Source organism: Oryctolagus cuniculus, chromosome 13 (assembly GCF_051225735.1).
Source record: "Oryctolagus cuniculus isolate XC-2025 breed Fujian yellow rabbit chromosome 13, ASM5122573v1, whole genome shotgun sequence".
Classification (NCBI taxonomy): Eukaryota; Metazoa; Chordata; class Mammalia; order Lagomorpha; family Leporidae; genus Oryctolagus; species Oryctolagus cuniculus.
This window is the reverse complement of record NC_142879.1, coordinates 34,387,884-34,407,040: the sequence shown is the minus strand read 5'-3', so window position 1 is coordinate 34,407,040 and position 19,157 is coordinate 34,387,884. Positions and strand designations below refer to the sequence as shown.

The 19,157-nt window shown below is 41.1% G+C and overlaps 1 protein-coding gene across 12 annotated transcripts in view; it reads left to right on the top strand.

Annotated features, from left to right (window-relative positions):
* EPRS1 (glutamyl-prolyl-tRNA synthetase 1) overlaps nucleotides 1–19,157 on the top strand; it is an 83,250-nt gene that overhangs the window by 36,482 nt on the left and 27,611 nt on the right. For all 12 annotated transcript variants that reach the window (XM_089312213.1, XM_070055333.2, XM_089312212.1 and 9 more), the window contains 6 exons: nucleotides 3,512–3,622; nucleotides 5,903–6,039; nucleotides 7,538–7,745; nucleotides 8,760–8,872; nucleotides 11,730–11,847; nucleotides 17,765–18,124. In XM_089312213.1, the coding sequence (XP_089168339.1) occupies nucleotides 3,512–3,622; nucleotides 5,903–6,039; nucleotides 7,538–7,745; nucleotides 8,760–8,872; nucleotides 11,730–11,847; nucleotides 17,765–18,124 (1,047 nt within the window). The remainder of the gene's footprint in view (nucleotides 1–3,511; nucleotides 3,623–5,902; nucleotides 6,040–7,537; nucleotides 7,746–8,759; nucleotides 8,873–11,729; nucleotides 11,848–17,764; nucleotides 18,125–19,157) is intronic.

The window sequence follows — 19,157 nt, the reverse complement described above, 5'->3', positions numbered from 1 at the left end:
TTGTGGGTAAGCCACCACCTGTAGTAAGGGCACTGGTTCATTATCTGTCTGCTCCTCCTCCGATCTTGCTCTGCTATGGCTTGGGAAAGCAGTGGAAGATAGCCCTAGTCCTTGGGCTCCTGTACCCGCATGGGACACCTGGAAGAATTTCCTGGCTCCTGGCTTCGGATCGGCCTAGCTCCAGCCGTTGTGGCTGTTTGGGGAGCGAACTAGTGGATAGAAGGCCACTCTGTCTCTGTCTCTCCCTCACCCTCTGCCTCTGCCTTTCTGTAATTCTGCCTTTCAAATAAATAAATCTTAAAAAAAAAAAAAAAGAAAGTATATTCAAAGAGACAATAACAAAAAATTCCCAAATCTAAAGACTATACAGTTATCCAGCTCTGGCCATTGTAGCCATTTGAGGAGTAAACCAGAGGATGGAAGACTTCTCTCTGCCTCTGCCTCTGCCTCTGCCTCTCTGTAACTCTGAATTTTCAAATGAGTAAATAAATCTTCTTAAAAAAAAAAAATGTGAGAAAAGATGCAGGGGACAGGGAGCTCTGTGGTAGTTAGTAATCTCAATGTTTCTCTAAACATACTCTGATTTTTCTTTTTCTTAGCCTAACTATTCAGCTTGACAGGAAACTAGTACATAATTTTTCTGTATCATAGTTGAATGAAATATATCCAGTTCCATTAAAAATAATTTATTTGATACTAGTAGACATTTCAAGGGCTCATTTTGATTAGCCTTGCTAATTTTATTCTTGATTTTACATAAGTGTTAAGATTTAAACTTTTTGGCCAGCGCCGCGGCTCACTAGGCTAATCTTCCGCCTTGCAGCACTGGCACACCGGGTTCTAGTCCTGGTCGGGGTGCCGGATTCTTTCCCGGTTGCCCCTCTTCTAGGCCAGCTCTCTGCTGTGGCCCAGGAGTGCAGTGGAGGATGGCCCAAGTGCTTGGGCCCTGCACCCCATGGGAGACCAGGAGAAGCACCTGGCTCCTGCTATCGGATCAGCTCGGTGCGCCGGCAGCAGCGCGCCGGCCGTGGCGGCCATTGGAGGGTGAACCAACGGCAAAAAGGAAGACCTTTCTCTCTGTCTCTCTCTCTCACTGTCCACTCTGCCTGTCAAAAAAAAAAAAAAAAAAAAAAAAGATTTAAACTTTTTAATAGAGGCAGAAAAGACATAGCTATAAGGTATTTGTTTCAGGAGCTGTTATTTGTCTCCATCAACCTTTGTGTTACTGATTTAATTTTTAATTTATGCCAGTATTTCAGTAGTCAGATAACAGTTTTCCCCAATTCTCATCCAAGCTCCCTTGCATCTGCCCCAGGTGAGTAAGAGAAAATATGTGGAGAGTAGAAACTTTCTCTCTACCCCCAGATAGGGAGGGAGTCTTCCACTGAAAATTTTTATAGTAAGTCCCAGTGAATTAGACAAAAGTGTACTTGTTCTGATCATGTGTGTTATGGGGGAAGGTCTACTCCATTCCATCCAATTCCTCCTCTCTCTGCCTCATGCCTACTGTGTCACCTCTTTGAAATCCTTAGCCTTTGGAATAATTTGAAAACCATCCAAACAGAGACTTTTAGAATTGTACAAATTTAGAACTTAAAGGAGTTTAAAAGTTTTTCCATCCAAGGTTTCCCATACTGGCCTGATCCTACCCATCTTGTGGAGTGCTCACTAAGAACAGATTTCCAGATTTGGCTTTAGATCATTGGAATGATAATTCCTTAGGATTAAGTGTCCTTAGAATCTGTGCAATAGTTTCTCCAAGTTTTTACTCTAGTTAATCACCTGTGGGAAATAGTCTGCAGAGCTGCAATGAACTAATAAGTGTCTCAGATAGGATTGTCATGTTTTAGCTTCTTTAAAGAAATTTCATCTCACTGGTTTAAATACCAAACTGAGTAATTGCAAATTAAATCTTTGATCATTATAGCCTAGTAGAAGCTGAAAGAAAGAACCCTTAACTGGTGAGTGATCTTTAAGCAAAGGAAAGAATGAAACAGTAAATTTAGAGAGAAGCTGGTGCTGAATTAGTATGAAATAGAAGCGAATGAGGAGTAGCAGACAAGAAAAATTAGTTTTCCAAACTTAGCATGAGTGACCCTCTGAGGATTTCTTTTTCCCTGAAGTCATTCAAAATTTCCACACAATGTCATTCTTTTCAGAAAGAAGATACCCTCAAAGTAAACAGAATACCCAACTTAACAATGATAATAACAGAAAATGCAAAATAAAACAAAGCCAGCCAAGTTTAATTAGCCAACACCACTGTTCCCTAATGAAAAAAATTGCTTCTACTACTTTACTTAGCTATTTGGCTCTACATTGTGTGCTGTTATCTACATTTTTCTCCCATATGCTTTATGTGTTGTGTAAACACTGCTCTTGTGATTGGTTGTCATGGATAATTTTAATTTGAACATGAATTGAGAAAAATAGATGAGCCTCAGAAGGGTATGCTACTGTGCTTGTAGAGGTAGATTAGGTTAACAGATAATGAGCATAATCATTCATTCAGTTAATCTGCATATATTTACTGATTATCAGTATGTACAGGCCCTTGCTAGAAATCAGAATACCTTGGTATCTATATATATACATATATATATGGCATGTAAGCCAATAGAAATATCTTGCTTAAACTTCTAATCTACAAACTTGCCTTATTATAGTGACCTAATGCTGTTCTGCTTTTGATCGAGTTATGCTACCTAACACTGAACTACACTGAAACACAAATACCTATAGTCTCTTAAACTGCATTTCTTCAACAGTACAAAATTGAGCATCATATTTACTTGTAGGATTAATTATAACCTGATAGTGTAATTTTTTTTCACCTTCTAGTACCCAATTTAAAAAGTATTTTCAAAGTCCTTCTAATATTACACTTTAATTGCTTTCTTTCAACTACCACCACTATTTAATCTTTTTTTTTATTACCAGTAGTTATTCTTTTTTTTTTTTTTTTTTTTTTTTATTTGAGAGGTAGAGTTACAGACAGTGAGAGGGAGAGACAGAGAGAAAGGTCTTCCTTCCGTTGGTTCACTCTCTAATTGGCCGCAACGGCTGCAGCTGTGCTGACCCGTAGCCAGGAGCCAGGAGCTTCTTCCTGGTCTCCTACGTGGGTGCAGGGGCCCAAGGACTTGGGCCATCTTCCACTGCTTTCCCAGGCCATAGCAGAGAGCGGGACTAGAAGTGGAGCAGCCGGGACTAGAACCGGTGCCCATAAGGGGTGCCAGCGCCACAGGTGGAGGATTAATTTACCATGCCATGACGTTGGCCCCTCCAGTAGTTATTCTTGTGAATGAACTCTAAATCCTATATATAGTCTTTGTTTATAATTGCTTTTTTTTCTACTTGATAGCTAAATATTAGAGAAAAGTTAACAGATAAACCAATTAGTAAATGCAGTAACAAAGAAAACCAGTTAGTATTCCTGTGTTGTTACTTATTTATTTGTGATTTTTTAAAAAAAATTCTACAGTGTTTTAATACAAGGATTTGTTTGTTGCAGGTTATTGACCCTGTGGCTCCACGATATGTAGCATTACTGAAGAAAGAAGTAGTTTCAGTGAATGTCCCTGAAGCTCAGGAGGAGATGAAAGAAGTCTCCAAACACCCGAAGGTTACCCTACAGTTTCACTAATGTTTTTCTCTTTGTTAAAAGAAGGAGCAAGCAAGATAATGAGGAGAAATGTGCTTTTAATGGCAGTAGTGTGATTTGAGGATCATTTTCTTTTAACATTGTTTGTCAGAATTTGAAACCAATTGAAGTATTTCTTGCTGAAGAAATTTAGTAATAATCCACAGCACTTTGTAGAGAATGGTAACAATCAAATTTTAGCCATTTTTATTCTGTGGACATTGCATTTAGCATGTTGAGAGAATTTATGTCTTCCTGGAGTCCTTCCATACAAGTATACTGAGCTTGTCTTTGTGTGGAAGATGAGGTGCATTCTTTGTTAACCAAATTATTCACTTTTTTTTTTTACATCAAAACATTGGAGTCTTTTTTTTTTTTTAAAGATTTATTTATTTATTTATTTGAAAGTCAGAGTTACACAGAGAGAGAAGGAGAGGCAGAGAGAGAGAGAGAGGTCTTCCATCTGCTGATTCTCTCCCCAAATGGCCACAACAGCCAGAGCTAGGCTGATCCGAAGCCAGGAGCCTGGAGCTTCTCACATGGGTGCAGGGGCCCAAGTAGTTGGGCCATCCTCTACTGCTTTCCTAGGCCATAGCAGAGAGCTGGATCGGAAGTGGAGCAGCTGGGACTCGAACCATTACCCATATGGAATGTTGGCACTGCAGGCGGCGACTTTACCGTTATTCCACAGCACTGGCCCCAGATAGCTTAAATTTAATTACTAAATAGTGCTCATGAGTAAGCAAGGTATAATTGATTAGGGAGATCACTTTATAAAAGATGTTTATTTATGATAACAGGTAGACAGAGTACCCATCCACTGATTCACTCCCCAGATGCCTGCAATGGCCCAAAGGTTGGGCTTAGGATGAGCCAGGAGCCAATTCAGGTCTCCCATGTGGGTAGCAGGAACACAAACACTTGAACCATCACCTCCTGCCTCCCAGGATGCACATTAGCAGGAAGCTGGAATTGGGAGTAGAGCTGTGACTTGAACCCAGTCACTCTGACATAGGATGCGGTAGTCCCAATTAATGTCTTTCTTTCTTTCTTTTTTAAAGATTTTGTTAATTTATTTGAAAGTTAGAATTATGGGGGGGGGGGGGAAGAGAGTGAGAGATTGAGAGAGAGATCCTCCATCAATTGGTTCACTCGCCAGATGGCCGCAGTGGCTGGGGCTGGACCAGGCTAAAGCCAGGAACCAGGATCTTCTTCCATGTGGGTGCAGGGATCCAAGAACTTGAACCTTCCTAGGCTCACTAGTAGGGAGCTGGAAGTGGAGCAGCTGGGGGCTCAAACAGGTGCCCATATGGGATGTCTGTTTGCAGGCAGCAGCTTTACCTGCTAAACCACAACGCAGGCCCCGGATTATTGAATTTGATCTGTGAATTTTCATTTTTAACATTTCCCTCAAAGTGTTTTCTCTTTAGCCTGCCAATATTCTTTTCTGAGCCTGTTATAATAGTTTTTATTAGATACTGAGTTTTCTCAAATGTCTTTGTACATTCACTGGAAAACTATTAAACACATAGTGTTTAAGTTACTTCCTCTTGTCTAGTTGCACATTTTTTATGTGAATTCTGCCAAACAAAAACTGAAATTTAACAAAGACAGCATTCTTTTTATTCCCCCTAACTTTTTTTTAAACACTACACACTTGGAAGGCAGAAAATTTGTCTTAGCTATGAATTTATAGAAGCCTTTCTTTAAAATTTGCCTTCTGTAATATCAAAGCATTCTGGTTTCCTCCTAAGGTTGTATCTGTTGCCCCATGGTGTTCTGTCCCAAGTGCTCAGGGATGATGTTATTTTCTGTTTTCTCTAAAAACAGTGAGATTCTGAAGGTAGCAAAGCAGATTCTGGTTAGAGAGAGTAATTATAAATAATATGATCTTAACCTCCAAATCAGTCAATGATTATTTTAAGCTGGATATCATCTTAGGGGCAGGCTAACATATCTAACTTCATAAATATTGTTAATGTTGTCACAGAGCAGGGCTTCAAACTAGTGATTTCTACACTGTGGCCAGTGTAACTATTTTTATAACAAGCTTGTAGTGTTTAAATGCTAAGAACAAAATTAGGAAAACCTGTGCATTAAAACAGTGGAGGAAAAGCAAAACATTTTCTTCCTAATACAGCACTGAATTGTTAATGGTATATCAGTGCAGACAGCTTTTCTTTGGTTAAAAAGTAAAGTGAATGAGGCAATAGATTTGCGTACTGGATTCCACCAATACTGTCCTTTTCTTTTTCCTACCAGAATCCTGATGTAGGCTTGAAGCCTGTGTGGTACAGCCCCAAAATTTTCATTGAAGGTGCTGATGCAGAGACTTTGTCAGAGGGGGAAATGGTTACGTTTATCAACTGGGGCAACATCAACATTACTAAAATACATAAGTAAGTTATTTTATTTTCAAATAAACATGAAAGAGAAGTCTTTTATGTTTATTTACTTACTAAACATTACTTAATCCAGAACTATTCATGTTGCAGACTAGTAAATCTGCCTAGATATATATACTGCAAATGCTGGGCACAAATTAAGTTTTTTCCACATATGTTCCAGTTTAGTAATAGATTATCAGGGTGTAATGTAGAGAATTTCTGTGTCTAGATGTCAGAAATGATTCTGATTCTGATACCCCTAGGTTTTTTTTTTTTTTTTTTTTTTAAAGATTTATATATTTATTTGAAAGTCAGAGTCACACAGAGAGAGGAGAGGAAGAGAGAGAGAGAGGTCTTCCATCCGATGGTTCACTCCCCAATTGACTGCACCGACCAAAGCTGCGTCGATCCAATGCCAGGAACCAGGAGCTTCCTCCTGGTCTCCCACGTGGGTGCAGGGGCCCAAGGACTTGGGCCGTCTTCCACTGCTTTCCCAGGCCATAGCAAAGAGCTGGATCAGAAGTGGTGCAACCGGATCTCAAACCGGCACCCATATGGGATGCCAGCGCTTCAGGCCAGGGCATTAACCCACTGTACCACAGCACCGGCCCTGATACCCCTAGTTTTCATAATTTTTTTGTTAAATGGTTTCCCTGATAGAAGTATCCTTTGGATAGAATTTGTGTACATATAAATAGAATTTAGTCTTTATCCTAAAATCCTTAAAGTTGATTGGTTAATGATGAATTTGGCTTTCTAATTACTGGAGTGTGTGTATATATTTTGATTTCCAAGTTATTTGTGACATATAGTATGCTTGAGATGAATTTGTGTAAATTGAAATTTTAATTGTATAGTAAATCTTTATGATTGTATTTGTTAGATGTTTTTTAAATACAGTATTTCATATTTTATAATGCTTAGTGGAGGTGACTAAATAATAAATATGTTGATATTCTTCATCAGATATATTTGTATTTCTTCTCCAGTGCATCCTCATTAGTATCTTGATAACATAGATTATGTCTTACACACATCTAGCACATATTAGAAGTTCAACTAAATATTTGGATTTTCTAAAAAATATTTATTGATTTATTTGAAATGCAGAAATACACAGAAGAAGAGAGACAGAGACATCTTCCAACTGCTGGTTCATTCCCAAAATGGCTGCAATGGCCAAGACTGAGCCAGGTCAAAGCCTGTTGCCGGGAACTTTTTCTGGTCTCCCACATAGGTGCAGGGGCCCAGGTTCTTGGGGCCATGTTCCATTGCTTTCCCAGGCGCATTAGCAGGAAGCTGAGGAAGCTGGATCAAAAATGGAGCAGTCAGGACTCGAATTAGCACCCATATGGTTGCCAGCACCTCAGGCAGTGGCTTTACCTACTACGTCCTAGCACTAATGGGAATTTTTCCAGAGAAAATCCCTTATCCATTTATTGAAAAGTTCTTTTGCATTGCTGACAAGTATAGTATATTTTCTTTGATTACTTTTTAACTTTCTCTTTAGAAACGCAGATGGAAAAATTGTATCTCTTGATGCAAAATTAAATTTGGAGAACAAGGACTACAAGAAAACCACTAAGATCACTTGGCTCGCAGAGACTGCACATGCTCTTCCTGTTCCAGCAATCTGTGTCACCTATGAGCACTTGATCACAAAACCAGTACTAGGAAAAGATGAGGACTTTAAGCAGTATGTCAACAAGAACAGTAAGGTAACCTGAAAGAAACCACATTTCACCTTTTCCTATTGTAGAAACTTACATTGAACTTTCAAAATTAATTTGATCTAGTTTTTATAATAAAATAGCAATGATCTATAGAATTTTATTTAAGTAAAAGCATGTTAAAAAGTAATAGAGGGCCGGCGCCGTGGCTCAATAGGCTAATCCTCCGCCTTGCGGCGCCGGCATACCGGGTTCTAGTCCCGGTTGGGGCGCCGGATTCTGTCCCGGTTGCCCCTCTTCCAGGCCAGCTCTCTGCTGTGGCCAGGGAGTGCAGTGGAGGATGGCCCAGGTGCTTGGGCCCTGCACCCCATGGGAGACCAGGAAAAGCACCTGGATCCTGGCTCCTGCCATCGGATCAGCGCGGTGCGCCGGCTGCAGCGGCGGCCATTGGAGGGTGAACCAATGGCAAAGGAAGACCTTTCTCTCTCTGTCTCTCTCTCTCACTGTCCACTCTGCCTGTCAAAAAAAATTAAAAAAAAAAAAAAAAGTAATAGAAGTAATAGGTCTGTAATAGGTAATAGGTGATAATAAGTAATAAGTAATAGGTGATAGTGAAAAGGGGTTAAGGAACTTGTATGAGCACACATAATGAATAGTAGAGCTGGGCTTGAACCCAGGCATCCTGGCCTTGTAGTCCTTGCACTTAAGCACTATGTTAGTTTACCTTCAACTATGTCCGTTACATGCTTCTTTTTTTTGTTACATGCCTCTTACATGCATTTCACATATGTATGTTGGGAAAATTACCTGTTTCCACAGGAATGCCATTTAAGTTGCTTAAAAGGTTTCCTGAAGCCTGTCAGTTTATAAAGGTTGACTTCTAAGAATGTGACAAATTGAATTGTCATTTACTTTAACACTACCCTGTTTTGCTGTGTGCTCAAGTAATAAATTTTTTAATATATCTATTTAAAATGAAAATATTCCAGCTACTGGAAAACTGCATTTTAGAGTGGTTTTAATTTTGCAAAAATGTGTTTTGATCTGATGTCATCTTCCTAGCGTGAGGAACTAATGCTAGGGGACCCGTGCCTTAAGGATCTGAAGAAAGGAGACATTATTCAGCTCCAGAGAAGAGGATTCTTCATCTGTGATCAACCTTATGAACCTGTGAGGTAAGTAAACATAAATGAACATCTTCATAGAAGTGCTTACAGTTCTCACAGTGAGTAACAGGTTAGAATTTCAACACTTTCACTAAAATCCTATAACTGACAAATTTCTGCTCAGTTTGATTTGTTCTGTATTTAATATTTCAGACTTAATTAATGAGTGATATTCCTGAACTAACAATAGGATGCATTGCAGCCTCAGAAATGTTGTGTGGTGGTTATGGTTGCCCATTTTTACATAGCCACTGAATTACATGCTTTCAAAGAGTAATTTTTTGGGGTGTGAATTAGCTCAATAAAGCTATTAAAAATATTTAAGAGGAGGTGGGTGTTATTCAGAAGATTAAGCCGCTACTTGGGATACCTTCATCCCATACCAGAGTGTCTGGTTTGAGTCACAGCTATAATGCTTCCAATTCAGCTTTGTAATAGTGTTCCTGAGAGGCAACACATGATGGCTGGAGTACTTTAGTCCCTGCCACCCACATGGGAGACCCAGATGGAGTTCCTGGCCTTGGCTTAGCCCAGCCTCAGCTGTTGCCAGCATTTGGAGAATGAATCAGCAGTTGGAAGACCTCCCTCTGTCTCTCCTTTTCTGTCACTCTGCCTTCCAGATAAATAGGTAAATCTTATTTTTTTTAAGATTTTTATTTATTTTATTTGAGAAGTAGAGTTACAGACAGTGAGAGAGACAGAGAGAAAGGTCTTCCTTCCGTTGGTTCACTCCCCAAATGGCTGCAACAGCCAGAGCTGCACCGATCTGAAGCCAGGAGTTGGAGCTTCTTCCAGGTCTCCTATGTGGGTGCAGGGGCCCAAGGACTTGGGCCATCTTCTAGTGCTTCCCCAGGCCATAGCAGAGAGCTGGATTGGAAGTGGAGCAGCCGGACTAGAACCGGTGCCCATGTGGGATGTCGGTGCCGCAGGCAGAGGATTAACCTACTGCACCATGGCGCCAGCCCATAAATCTTAAAAAATAATGGGAGAAAGGATCTTACTGTCTCTAAATTATTTCTCTTACTCTGTATACTTTGTAGTTTTTACTATAATATTCACGGAAGTCTTTTTCTTATTGGTATCACAAACAAATTATTGCTAATTATTGTACCCTTTGAAATTGAAGATTTTTTTTTTAAAGATTTATTTATTTGAAAGGCAGAGTTTCACAGAGCGAGAGAAATCTTCCATCTGATGGTTCACTCCCCAAATGGCTGCAACGGCTGGAGCTGTGCCAATCCGAAGCCAGGAGCCAGGAGTTTCTTCCAGGTCTCCTATGTGGGTGCAGGGGCCCAAGGACTTGGGCCATCTTCTAGTGCTTCCCCAGGCCATAGCAGAGAGCTGGATTGGAAGTGGAGCAGCCGGGACTAGAACCGGCACCCGTATGGGATGCCGGCACTTCAGGCCATGGTGTTAACCCATTACACCACAGCGCTGGCCCCTGGTTTTCTTTTCTTTTCTTTTTTTTTTTTCTTTTCTTTAAGATTTGTTTATTTGAAAGGAAGAGTTAGAGAGAGAGAGAGAGAGAGAGAGAGAGATCTTCCATCCAGTGGTTCACTCCCCAAATGACTGGCTCTGGGTCAGGCTGAAGCCAGGAGCTAGGAACTCCATCTGGGACTCTCATGTGGGTACTAAAATGATTTGGACCATCTTCTGCTACCTTCCCAAGCACATTAGCAGGGAACTGAATTGCAAGTGGAGCAGCTAGGACTCAAATTGGCATCCATGTGGGATGCCAGCATCACAGGCATTGACCTAACTGGCTGCATCACAATGTGGGCCCCAAATTGAAAAATTATTTTCTTTCTCTTTTTTTTTAAAAACACAATGATTTTATTTATTTGAAAGACAAAGTTACAGAGAGGGAGAAGCAGAGAGAGGTATCTTCTATCCTCTGGTACACTCACCAAATGGCTGCATTGGCCAGGGCTAACCCAGATTGAAGCCACAATTCAGGAGCTTCTTCCAGGTCTCTCACATGGGTATAGGGGCCGAAGAACCTGAACTATCTTCTACTGCTTTTCCAGGCACACCGGCAGAGAGCTGGATTGGAAGTGGAACAGCCGGGACACAAACTGGCACCCAGATGAGATGCTGGCATATTGGATAGTCACTTTACCCATTATGTCACAACACCGGCCCCTAAATTAAGAAATTCTTACAGGAGCCAGCATTATAGTGTGGTGGGTTAAGCCACTGCCTACAACATTGGCATCCTGTATGGGCGCCAGTTCGAGTCCCAGCTGCTCCACTTCTGATCCAGCTCCCTGCTAATGTGCCTGTGAAAGCAGTGGAAGATGACCCAAGTGCTTGGACCCCTGCATGCATGTGGGAACCCTGGAAGAAGCTCCTGGCTTCGGATCAGCCCAGCTCCGGCCATCATGGTCATTTGGGAGTGAATCAGCTGATGGAAGAGCTCTCTAGCTCTGCCTCTCTGCAACTCCATCTTTAAAATAAACAAATCTTTAAAAAAAAAATTCTTATAGATGCTTTGGAGAAATTCTTCTGTAAGCAGATTCACTGTGGCATGTGGATACATTTCCTTAAATCAAAAGTGATATCATTAATATCCTCTAATGCTGTTTGTGGTGGCAGACATATCAGATATTTCTGCCTTGGAGTTAGGTTGTTTGTGTGTACGAAAGTTCACAAACTGAAAGTTTATAATAATAAGACCTGTCAGTTTTTATGTAGTTACTGTTTTTAAACTATTCTAAACAGCCTCTGGTTTGAATATTCAAAATGGACTATTTATTTGTACTTTGAAAAGACACTAACGGTGCCTTGGAATTTATTTCAGAGTTCAGTTTTAATTACTGTTAATTTTGTTCAAGTAAACTTTTTTGTCCCTTCATTTTCTTTTTAGCCCGCATAGTTGCAAAGAAGCCCCATGCGTTTTGATATACATTCCAGATGGACATACAAAGGAAATGCCAACATCTGGCTCAAAGGAAAAGACTAAAGTAGAAACCATAAAAAATGAGGTAAAATACTGACTTTTACAGATATGTTTTTGATTCTTTGATCAATGATCTTTGTTAATGTTTAGAATACACAAATTGAAAGAAAATAATTTTTCCCCTCAAGTTTTAGACTCAGATAAGCTACTACCATGTTTATTTCATGTCCACATTGACTTGCATGTGGTAGTTGGTTTCTAACACAACCACCATGGGAATCCCAGCTTTTCAAATATGTAACATCATTGAAAGCCATGTAGTACATCCCTCTGATGTTAAAACTGAACCACTTTGAGTTTATAGCACAGTATTTAACAGATGTTGGGTATATTTCTGTTCCCTTGAATGTTTTAAATGCTCTGTTAGCATTCCTATGAACTTCCTGTTGCACCTTGGAGCACCTTGATGTGAAATGTGTAATGTGAGATGCATAGAACTTGGCAGTTAGTTGCTGAAGAGCTGACAGCTGTGTAGAAGACAGTTTGAAGGGTAGCTTGGATGTGAGGTTAGAAAACTTTGTTATAAATTGTTGGAAAGCTAAAGGATGAGAGCATGGAGTATATAAAGAAGATGATGGATCAAGAAATAGAATTGACAAGATAGTAACCTTTTGTTTTTGTTTTGGGTGACTGTGTAAATAAATGGTAAATAACTTGAGCCAGGGAAGACAGAAACACCTGAGCTTTTTGGGAGATAAGAATTTAGAATTATTTACAGTGTGACTTGAGGTTGTTTTGTTTTGTTTGTTAGATTTATTTGAAAGGCAAAATGATGGGGAGTTTTCTTTCCACTGGTTCACTCCCCAAATGCCTATAATAGCTGTGGCTGAGTTAGGGCAAAGTCCAGAAGTCCATCCAGGTCCCCTAATGCTTGAGTCATAATCTACTGCCTCCCAGTTTGTGCAGTAGAAGGAAGCTGGATCAGAATCAGAGTAGCTGGGACTCAAACCATCCCAGATGCAATATCGGTGTCTCAGACAGCAGCTTAACTCAATACACCACAGTGCCCAATCAGATTTGAAATTCTAATTTACATAAAATTAAAAACTATATAAACTCAGTGAAAAGGAAAAAAAAATTAAAACTTCATGTTCTACATAATCACATACCGGAAAAGTTCTGATTTATCAAGACAAATAGGATGGGGGTAAACCTATGCATCTGATGTGGTAAGAAGCAGATGGTGGCTGGGTAGCAGTTATCAAACGCTCAAGTGATCTGGATAGATGAGGAGTCATCTGAATGCCAGTTGATGTTGGCTGGCAGCTCAAGTGGAAGTGTTGACTGGAATAACCACATACTCCAGCGTGGTGGTGTCAGTCATAAAACTTCTGTGACAGTGCAGGCCTCCAATTGTGAGTGACCAATAAATAAGACAGACGCAGCATTCCCTTTTTGTTTTTTAATTTTTATTTATTTGAAAGGCAGAGCATCAGAGACAGGTAAACAGAAACATCTAGATTTCTGTCTCCTGGTTTACTCCCCAAATGCCCACAACAGCCAGGCCATTCAGGAGGGAATTGAAGCCAGACCAGATCTCCATCCTAGTCTCCATGTGGTTGCAGTGACTCAAACATTTGAACTGTCTCTGCTATCTCCTAGGATAATCATTGGCAGAACCTGGAACGGGAAATAAAACCAGGCATTCTGATAGAAGATGTGTGATTCCCAACTAGCATTTTAATTGCTGTGCCAAATGGCTGTCTCAGCATTGCCTTTTATGATTTAGCCTTGGAAGTCTCAGAGTCACTTCTGCTACATTGAATGGATCAAAGCAGTTGTAAGCTTGTCCAGATTCAGGAGGAGGGGATGGAGACCTCCACCTCTTGGTGGAAGGAGTGTCCAGAAAACTGTGGACATGCCTTGAAACCTGCACAAATCCTTACAGAAATTCACATACATTTGACTGGCATTTATACCCAGCATTGCAGTTTCAGGTCCTTTATAAACTTAAACCTTAAGAATAACGTTTTATCCTTTGATGTATAGATAGATCTTTGAAAGTGTTTTCCTCCAATACAGACCAGTATGTCAAAACTGAAGTCTGATCCAGGGTTTACCTTACTTCATCAGGTTTTTTTTTTTTCCTCCTGTGTCTTTTGTGTTTTTTGGCACCTCTCCATCTGCACTTTTTTCTTTTTTTTCTTTTTTTTTGAGAGAGCGAGAGAGATATGTCTTCAATCTGCTGGTTCATTCCTCAGCAGCTAGGGCTGGGCCAGGTCAAAGCTGGGAGCCAGGAGCCTCTTCTGTGTCTCCTACATGGGTGGCAGAAGCCCAAAGAGTTGGGCCATCTATTATAGCTTTTCCCAGGCCATTAGCAGGGAGCTGTATTGGAAGTGGAGCAACTAGGACTCAAATCAGCACCCATATGTGGCATTGCAGGTGTTGGCTTTATCCAACATGCTACAACACCAGCTCCCTGCACTTGTGCTTTTATCAGATGGCTAGTGTTATGGAAATCGGTGTTTTTAATATACCTGGTGGTAGACTAAAGGCACTAATGCAGGGCTTTTAGCTTTTTCTTATGATTATCATGAATTTCTATAGTTTTATTTTTGATTGTGAGAAACTTTTTTCCTGCACTGTTCTGTGTTTGACACAAATGAAACTTGATCACATACAAGGCAGTGTGATTACTTCGGTGTTACATTGATATATTCTGTTGACCACCATCAGTACCCATTCTTAAAAATAAGTGTATTGGGGCCGGCACCGCAGCTCAATAGCCTAATCCTCCACCTGTGGCGCTGGCACCCTGGGTTCTAGTCCCAGTTGGGGCGCCGGATTCTGTCCCGGTTGCCCCTCTTCCAATCCAGCTCTCTGCTGTGGCCCGGGAGTGCAGTGGAGGATGGCCCAAGTCCTTGGGCCCTGCACCCCCATGGGAGACCAGGAGAAGCACCTGGCTCCTGGCTTCGGATCTGCGCAATGCACCGGCCGCAGCGGCCATTGAAGGGTGAACCAATGGTAAAGGAAGACCTTTCTCTCTGTCTCTCTCTCTCTCACTGTCCACTCTGCCTGTCAAAAAAAAAAAAAAAAAAAAAAAAAAAATTAAAAAAAGTGTATTGGGACTGGTGTTGTGGTGTAGCAGTTAAAGCCACAACATGTTGGCTATTCGTGCTACTCCACAGCACCAGCCCCCAATTTTTTTTTTTATTTTTTTATTTTTTTTTTTTGACAAGCAGAGTGGACAGTGAGAGAGAGAGAGAGAAAGGTCTTCCTTTGCCGTTGGTTCACCCTCCAATGGCCGCCGTGGCCGGCGCACTGCAGCCGGCGCACCACGCTGATCCGATGCCAGGAGCCAGGTGCTTTTCCTGGTCTCCCATGGGGTGCAGGGCCCAAGCACCTGGGCCACCCTCCACTGCCCTCCCAGGCCACAGCAGAGAGCTGGCCTGGAAGAGGGGCAACCAGGACAGAATCCGGCGCCCCGACCGGGACTAGAACCCGGGGTACCGGCGCCGCAAGGCGGAGGATTAGCCTAGTGAGCCGCGGCGCCGGCCCCCAATTTTTTTTTTAAGATTTATTTATTTGAAAGGCAGAATTGCAGATGCAGAAGCAGAAAGAGAGCTGACCTGATCAGAAGTCAGGAGCTTGGAGCTTCTCCAGTCCTCCCACAGGGGTTCAGGAACCCAAGGTCTTGGGCCATCTTCTACTGCTTTCCCAGGCCATAGCAGAGAACTGGATCAGAAGTGGAGCAGGCAGGACTCAAGCTGGTGCCCCTATGGGATGCTGGCACTGCAGGCAGTGGCTTTACCTGCTATACCATGGTGCTGCCCCCCCCCAATATTTTTTTAATTTTTTGATTTTTTTAATAAAAATTTATTTATTTTTTGAAAGGCAGAGTTACAGAGAAGGAAGAGAGAGAGAAAGAGAAGTCTTCCATCCGCTGGTTTACCCCCCAGTTGGCTGCCATGGCCAGAGCTGAGCCGATCCGAAGCCAGGAGCCTGGAGCTTCTTCTAGGTCTCCTTCATCAGTGCAGGGACCCAAGAACTTGGGCCATTCCACTGCTTTCCCAGGCCATAGCAGAGAGCTGGATAGGAAGTGGAGCAGCTAGGACTTAAACCAGCGCCCATATGGGATGCTGGCATTGCAAGTGGCAGCTTTACCTGCTACACCACAGCACCAACCCCAAATCTTTTTTTTTTAAGATCTATTTTTATTTTTATTTGAAAGGCAGAGTTACAGAGAGAAGAAGAGAGAAAGAGACAGATCTTCTGTCCACTGGTTTATTCCCCACATGGTCACAGAAGACTATGTTGGGCTAGACCGGAGCTTCTTCTGGGTCTCCCACATGGGTGCAGGGACCCAAGCACTTGGGCCAACTTCTGTTGCTTTCCTAGGAGCATTTCCAGGGTGCTGGTTTGGAAGTAGAGCAGCTGGGTCTCAAACTGGCTCCCATATGGGATGCTAGCACCTCAGGCAGAGACTTAACCTGCTGTGCCAAAACACCAGCCCCTAAAATAAATCTTCAAAAAAATTACTATGTAATGTGCATTTACATATGCATATTAGTATTTATGGGTTTATAAAACTTCAATATTATAAATTATGAATGACATAGAGTATTTGGGGGGAGTTATAATTTTAAGTTTGTGCTGATTTTAGAACCTAACACCCAGGTAAAAAGGTATCTCTGGTACAGCTTACAGTGGCTCTTAGCTATTTATTTATTTATTAAAGATTTTATTTATTTATTTGAGAGGTAGAGTTACAGAAGGAGAGATAGAGAAAGGTCTTCCTTCCGTTGGTTCACTCCCCAAATGGCCGCAACAGCTGGAGCTGCGCCTATCCAAAGCCAGGAGCCAGGTGCTTCTTCCGGGTCTCCCTTGTGGGTGCAGGGGCCCAAGGACTTTGGCCATCTTCTACTGCTTTCCCAGGCTACAGCAGAGAGCTGGCTTGGAAGTGGAGCAGCTGGGACTAGAACCGGTGCCCATGTGGGATGCTGGCACCGCAGGCAGAGGATTAACCTGTGCCACAGCACCAGCCTCATCTTAGCTATTTAAAGACCTCTGAAAATGCCAGATCTAGGATCAGGACAGTGCTCTGGAATATTGATGAGAAATTTGGAGTTTAATACGTGTGCCCCCATGAATATGGATAAGATTATTTAGAAAAATTAAGAGGAAAACCATTAAAGTAAAAAGATATGGGGAACATAAGTTGTGAGCTGGATTTTAAGGTTGGAAGGGTTTTAGTAGGAGGAACACATTGGAGGCAGAAGAAACATGCCACTGAGAATGAAAATAACATGCTTCTTCACTATCCAGAGGTGATTTTAAAGAACATGACTCTATATGTTGTATATATTTATAAACAAATACATACCTATGAACGTATACACAAATAGATCTGTTCCGCAGTTGAGAGTTACAGTTATATCACAGTATATTCATGGAGCTTGAAACTTGCCTTACCAAATATCTCTATCTTTATCCATTTCTCAATTAAAAAAAAATTAGTGATGTTACTTAATGCTTATTGATGCTCACTATTTCTCAGCCTCTGTGATTAAGGGCTTTCAGATTTATTGCTTTTATTTTCCCATCAACCTGTTGAGTTAAATAAAATGTACTCTGTTTTATAGTATGGGAAATAGCTTAAATAATGAATTGAAGTTGCACAGCTAGGATGTAACAATGATTTATTTTCAGACCTGATAGTTGTATCATAGTCCTCTAATGATAAGGATTTAGTGTATTTTTAGCTTTTTTACTTTGATAAAATATGCTCCAGTGAATATCAGTGTACCCCCTTCCCTTGTTCAGTTCTGTCATTTTTCACAAGAATAAGATTTTAGGAAAGAAATTATTTATTCACTTAAATCACTTATTTATTAAACTTAAATTATTCACATAAAATTTTGTTTTTAACTTAAGTTTTATGGGAATACATTTAACATGAATTAATTATTTTACTTTTTTTTTTTTTTTTTTTACCTCGGTAGACAACTGCTCCTTTTAAAGACAGACCAGCACCTTCTCTGAGTAACACTTGTGCTACATCTGAGGATCCTGTGCTCCTTTACAACAAAGTGGCTGCTCAAGGGGATGTGGTTCGTGAATTAAAAAGCAAAAAAGCAGCGAAAGAAGATATAGATATAGCTGTAAAACAGCTTTTGGCTCTGAAAGCTGAATATAAGGAGAAGACTGGCCAGGAATATAAACCTGGGAATCCTCCCACTGCAGTCATACAGAATATTTCTTCTAAGTCATCAACAAGTGTTCTGGAAAGTAAATCTCTGTATGATGAAGTTGCTGCACAAGGGGAGGTCGTGCGTAAGCTGAAAGCCGAGAAGGCCCCCAAGGTCAGTATGTTGGAGCAGGTCAAGACCACTTTGTGAGTAAGCATATAAGTTCATACTAGTTGGGGCCACCTCATCTTATATAATACATTTAGAGATTGCCTGCTCAAGTATCTTCCCCCAATTACTCTATTTATTCATTCTCCAAATATTTTTACGTAACTGTCCCCATTTATTCATATCTGCTGTGTGCCAAGCTCTGAAAATACAAACAAGAAACATTCAAGAGAGAGAGGTTACTGGGGAAGAAGCACATAAACTCATGATTTTCTGTGATGTGGCTGTAGTCATGTGTGATATGTATAAATTCTTAGAAGTGTTTGTGATTGAAAGTGTCTTAGAATGAGGATATAACTCATAAGTTTAAAATAGTCCTAAAGTAGGAGAAGCCCTTTATGGGAAACAAAGCTTGTAGGAATGCATTCTAAGTATAGAACCAAATAGAGAGCCATGATTCCCCAGCTTTCTTGTTCTGAAACACAAGGTGCTACCTTCCCTTCCCCCTTGTCTTTTTGATTTGATTAGTTCAGAGTATGCAGAGAATATGTGTTTCTGAAAAGATGTCTGGGTGATGGCTGAAGCTACTGGCCCAGGAATCATGCTTTGAGGATCACTGGAATAAATGGTAGCACTCACTAGGAAAGTATGGGAGGTAAGCAGGTGAAGCTGTATTCAGGGAATAGCAAATGAACTATCACAAGGTTTTTGATCTGTGGTTATCTCAGGCTGTTCATAGGGAAACCTTCAAATGATACTAGGTTTTGACTGAAGTATATGTTACATTTTATTTTTTTTTAGGATTTCTTTATTTATTTGAAAGGTAGAATTACAGAAAGAGAGATCTTCTATCCATTGGTTCACTCCCCAAATAGCTGCAGTCGCCAGGGCTGGGCCAGCCGAAGCCAGGAGACAGGAACCTCTTCCAGGTCTCCAACATGGGTACAAGGACCCAAGCACTTGGGCTATTCTCTGCTACTTTCCCAGGTGCCTTAGCAGGGAGGTGGATCAGAAGTAGAGCAGGGGCCAGCACTGTGGC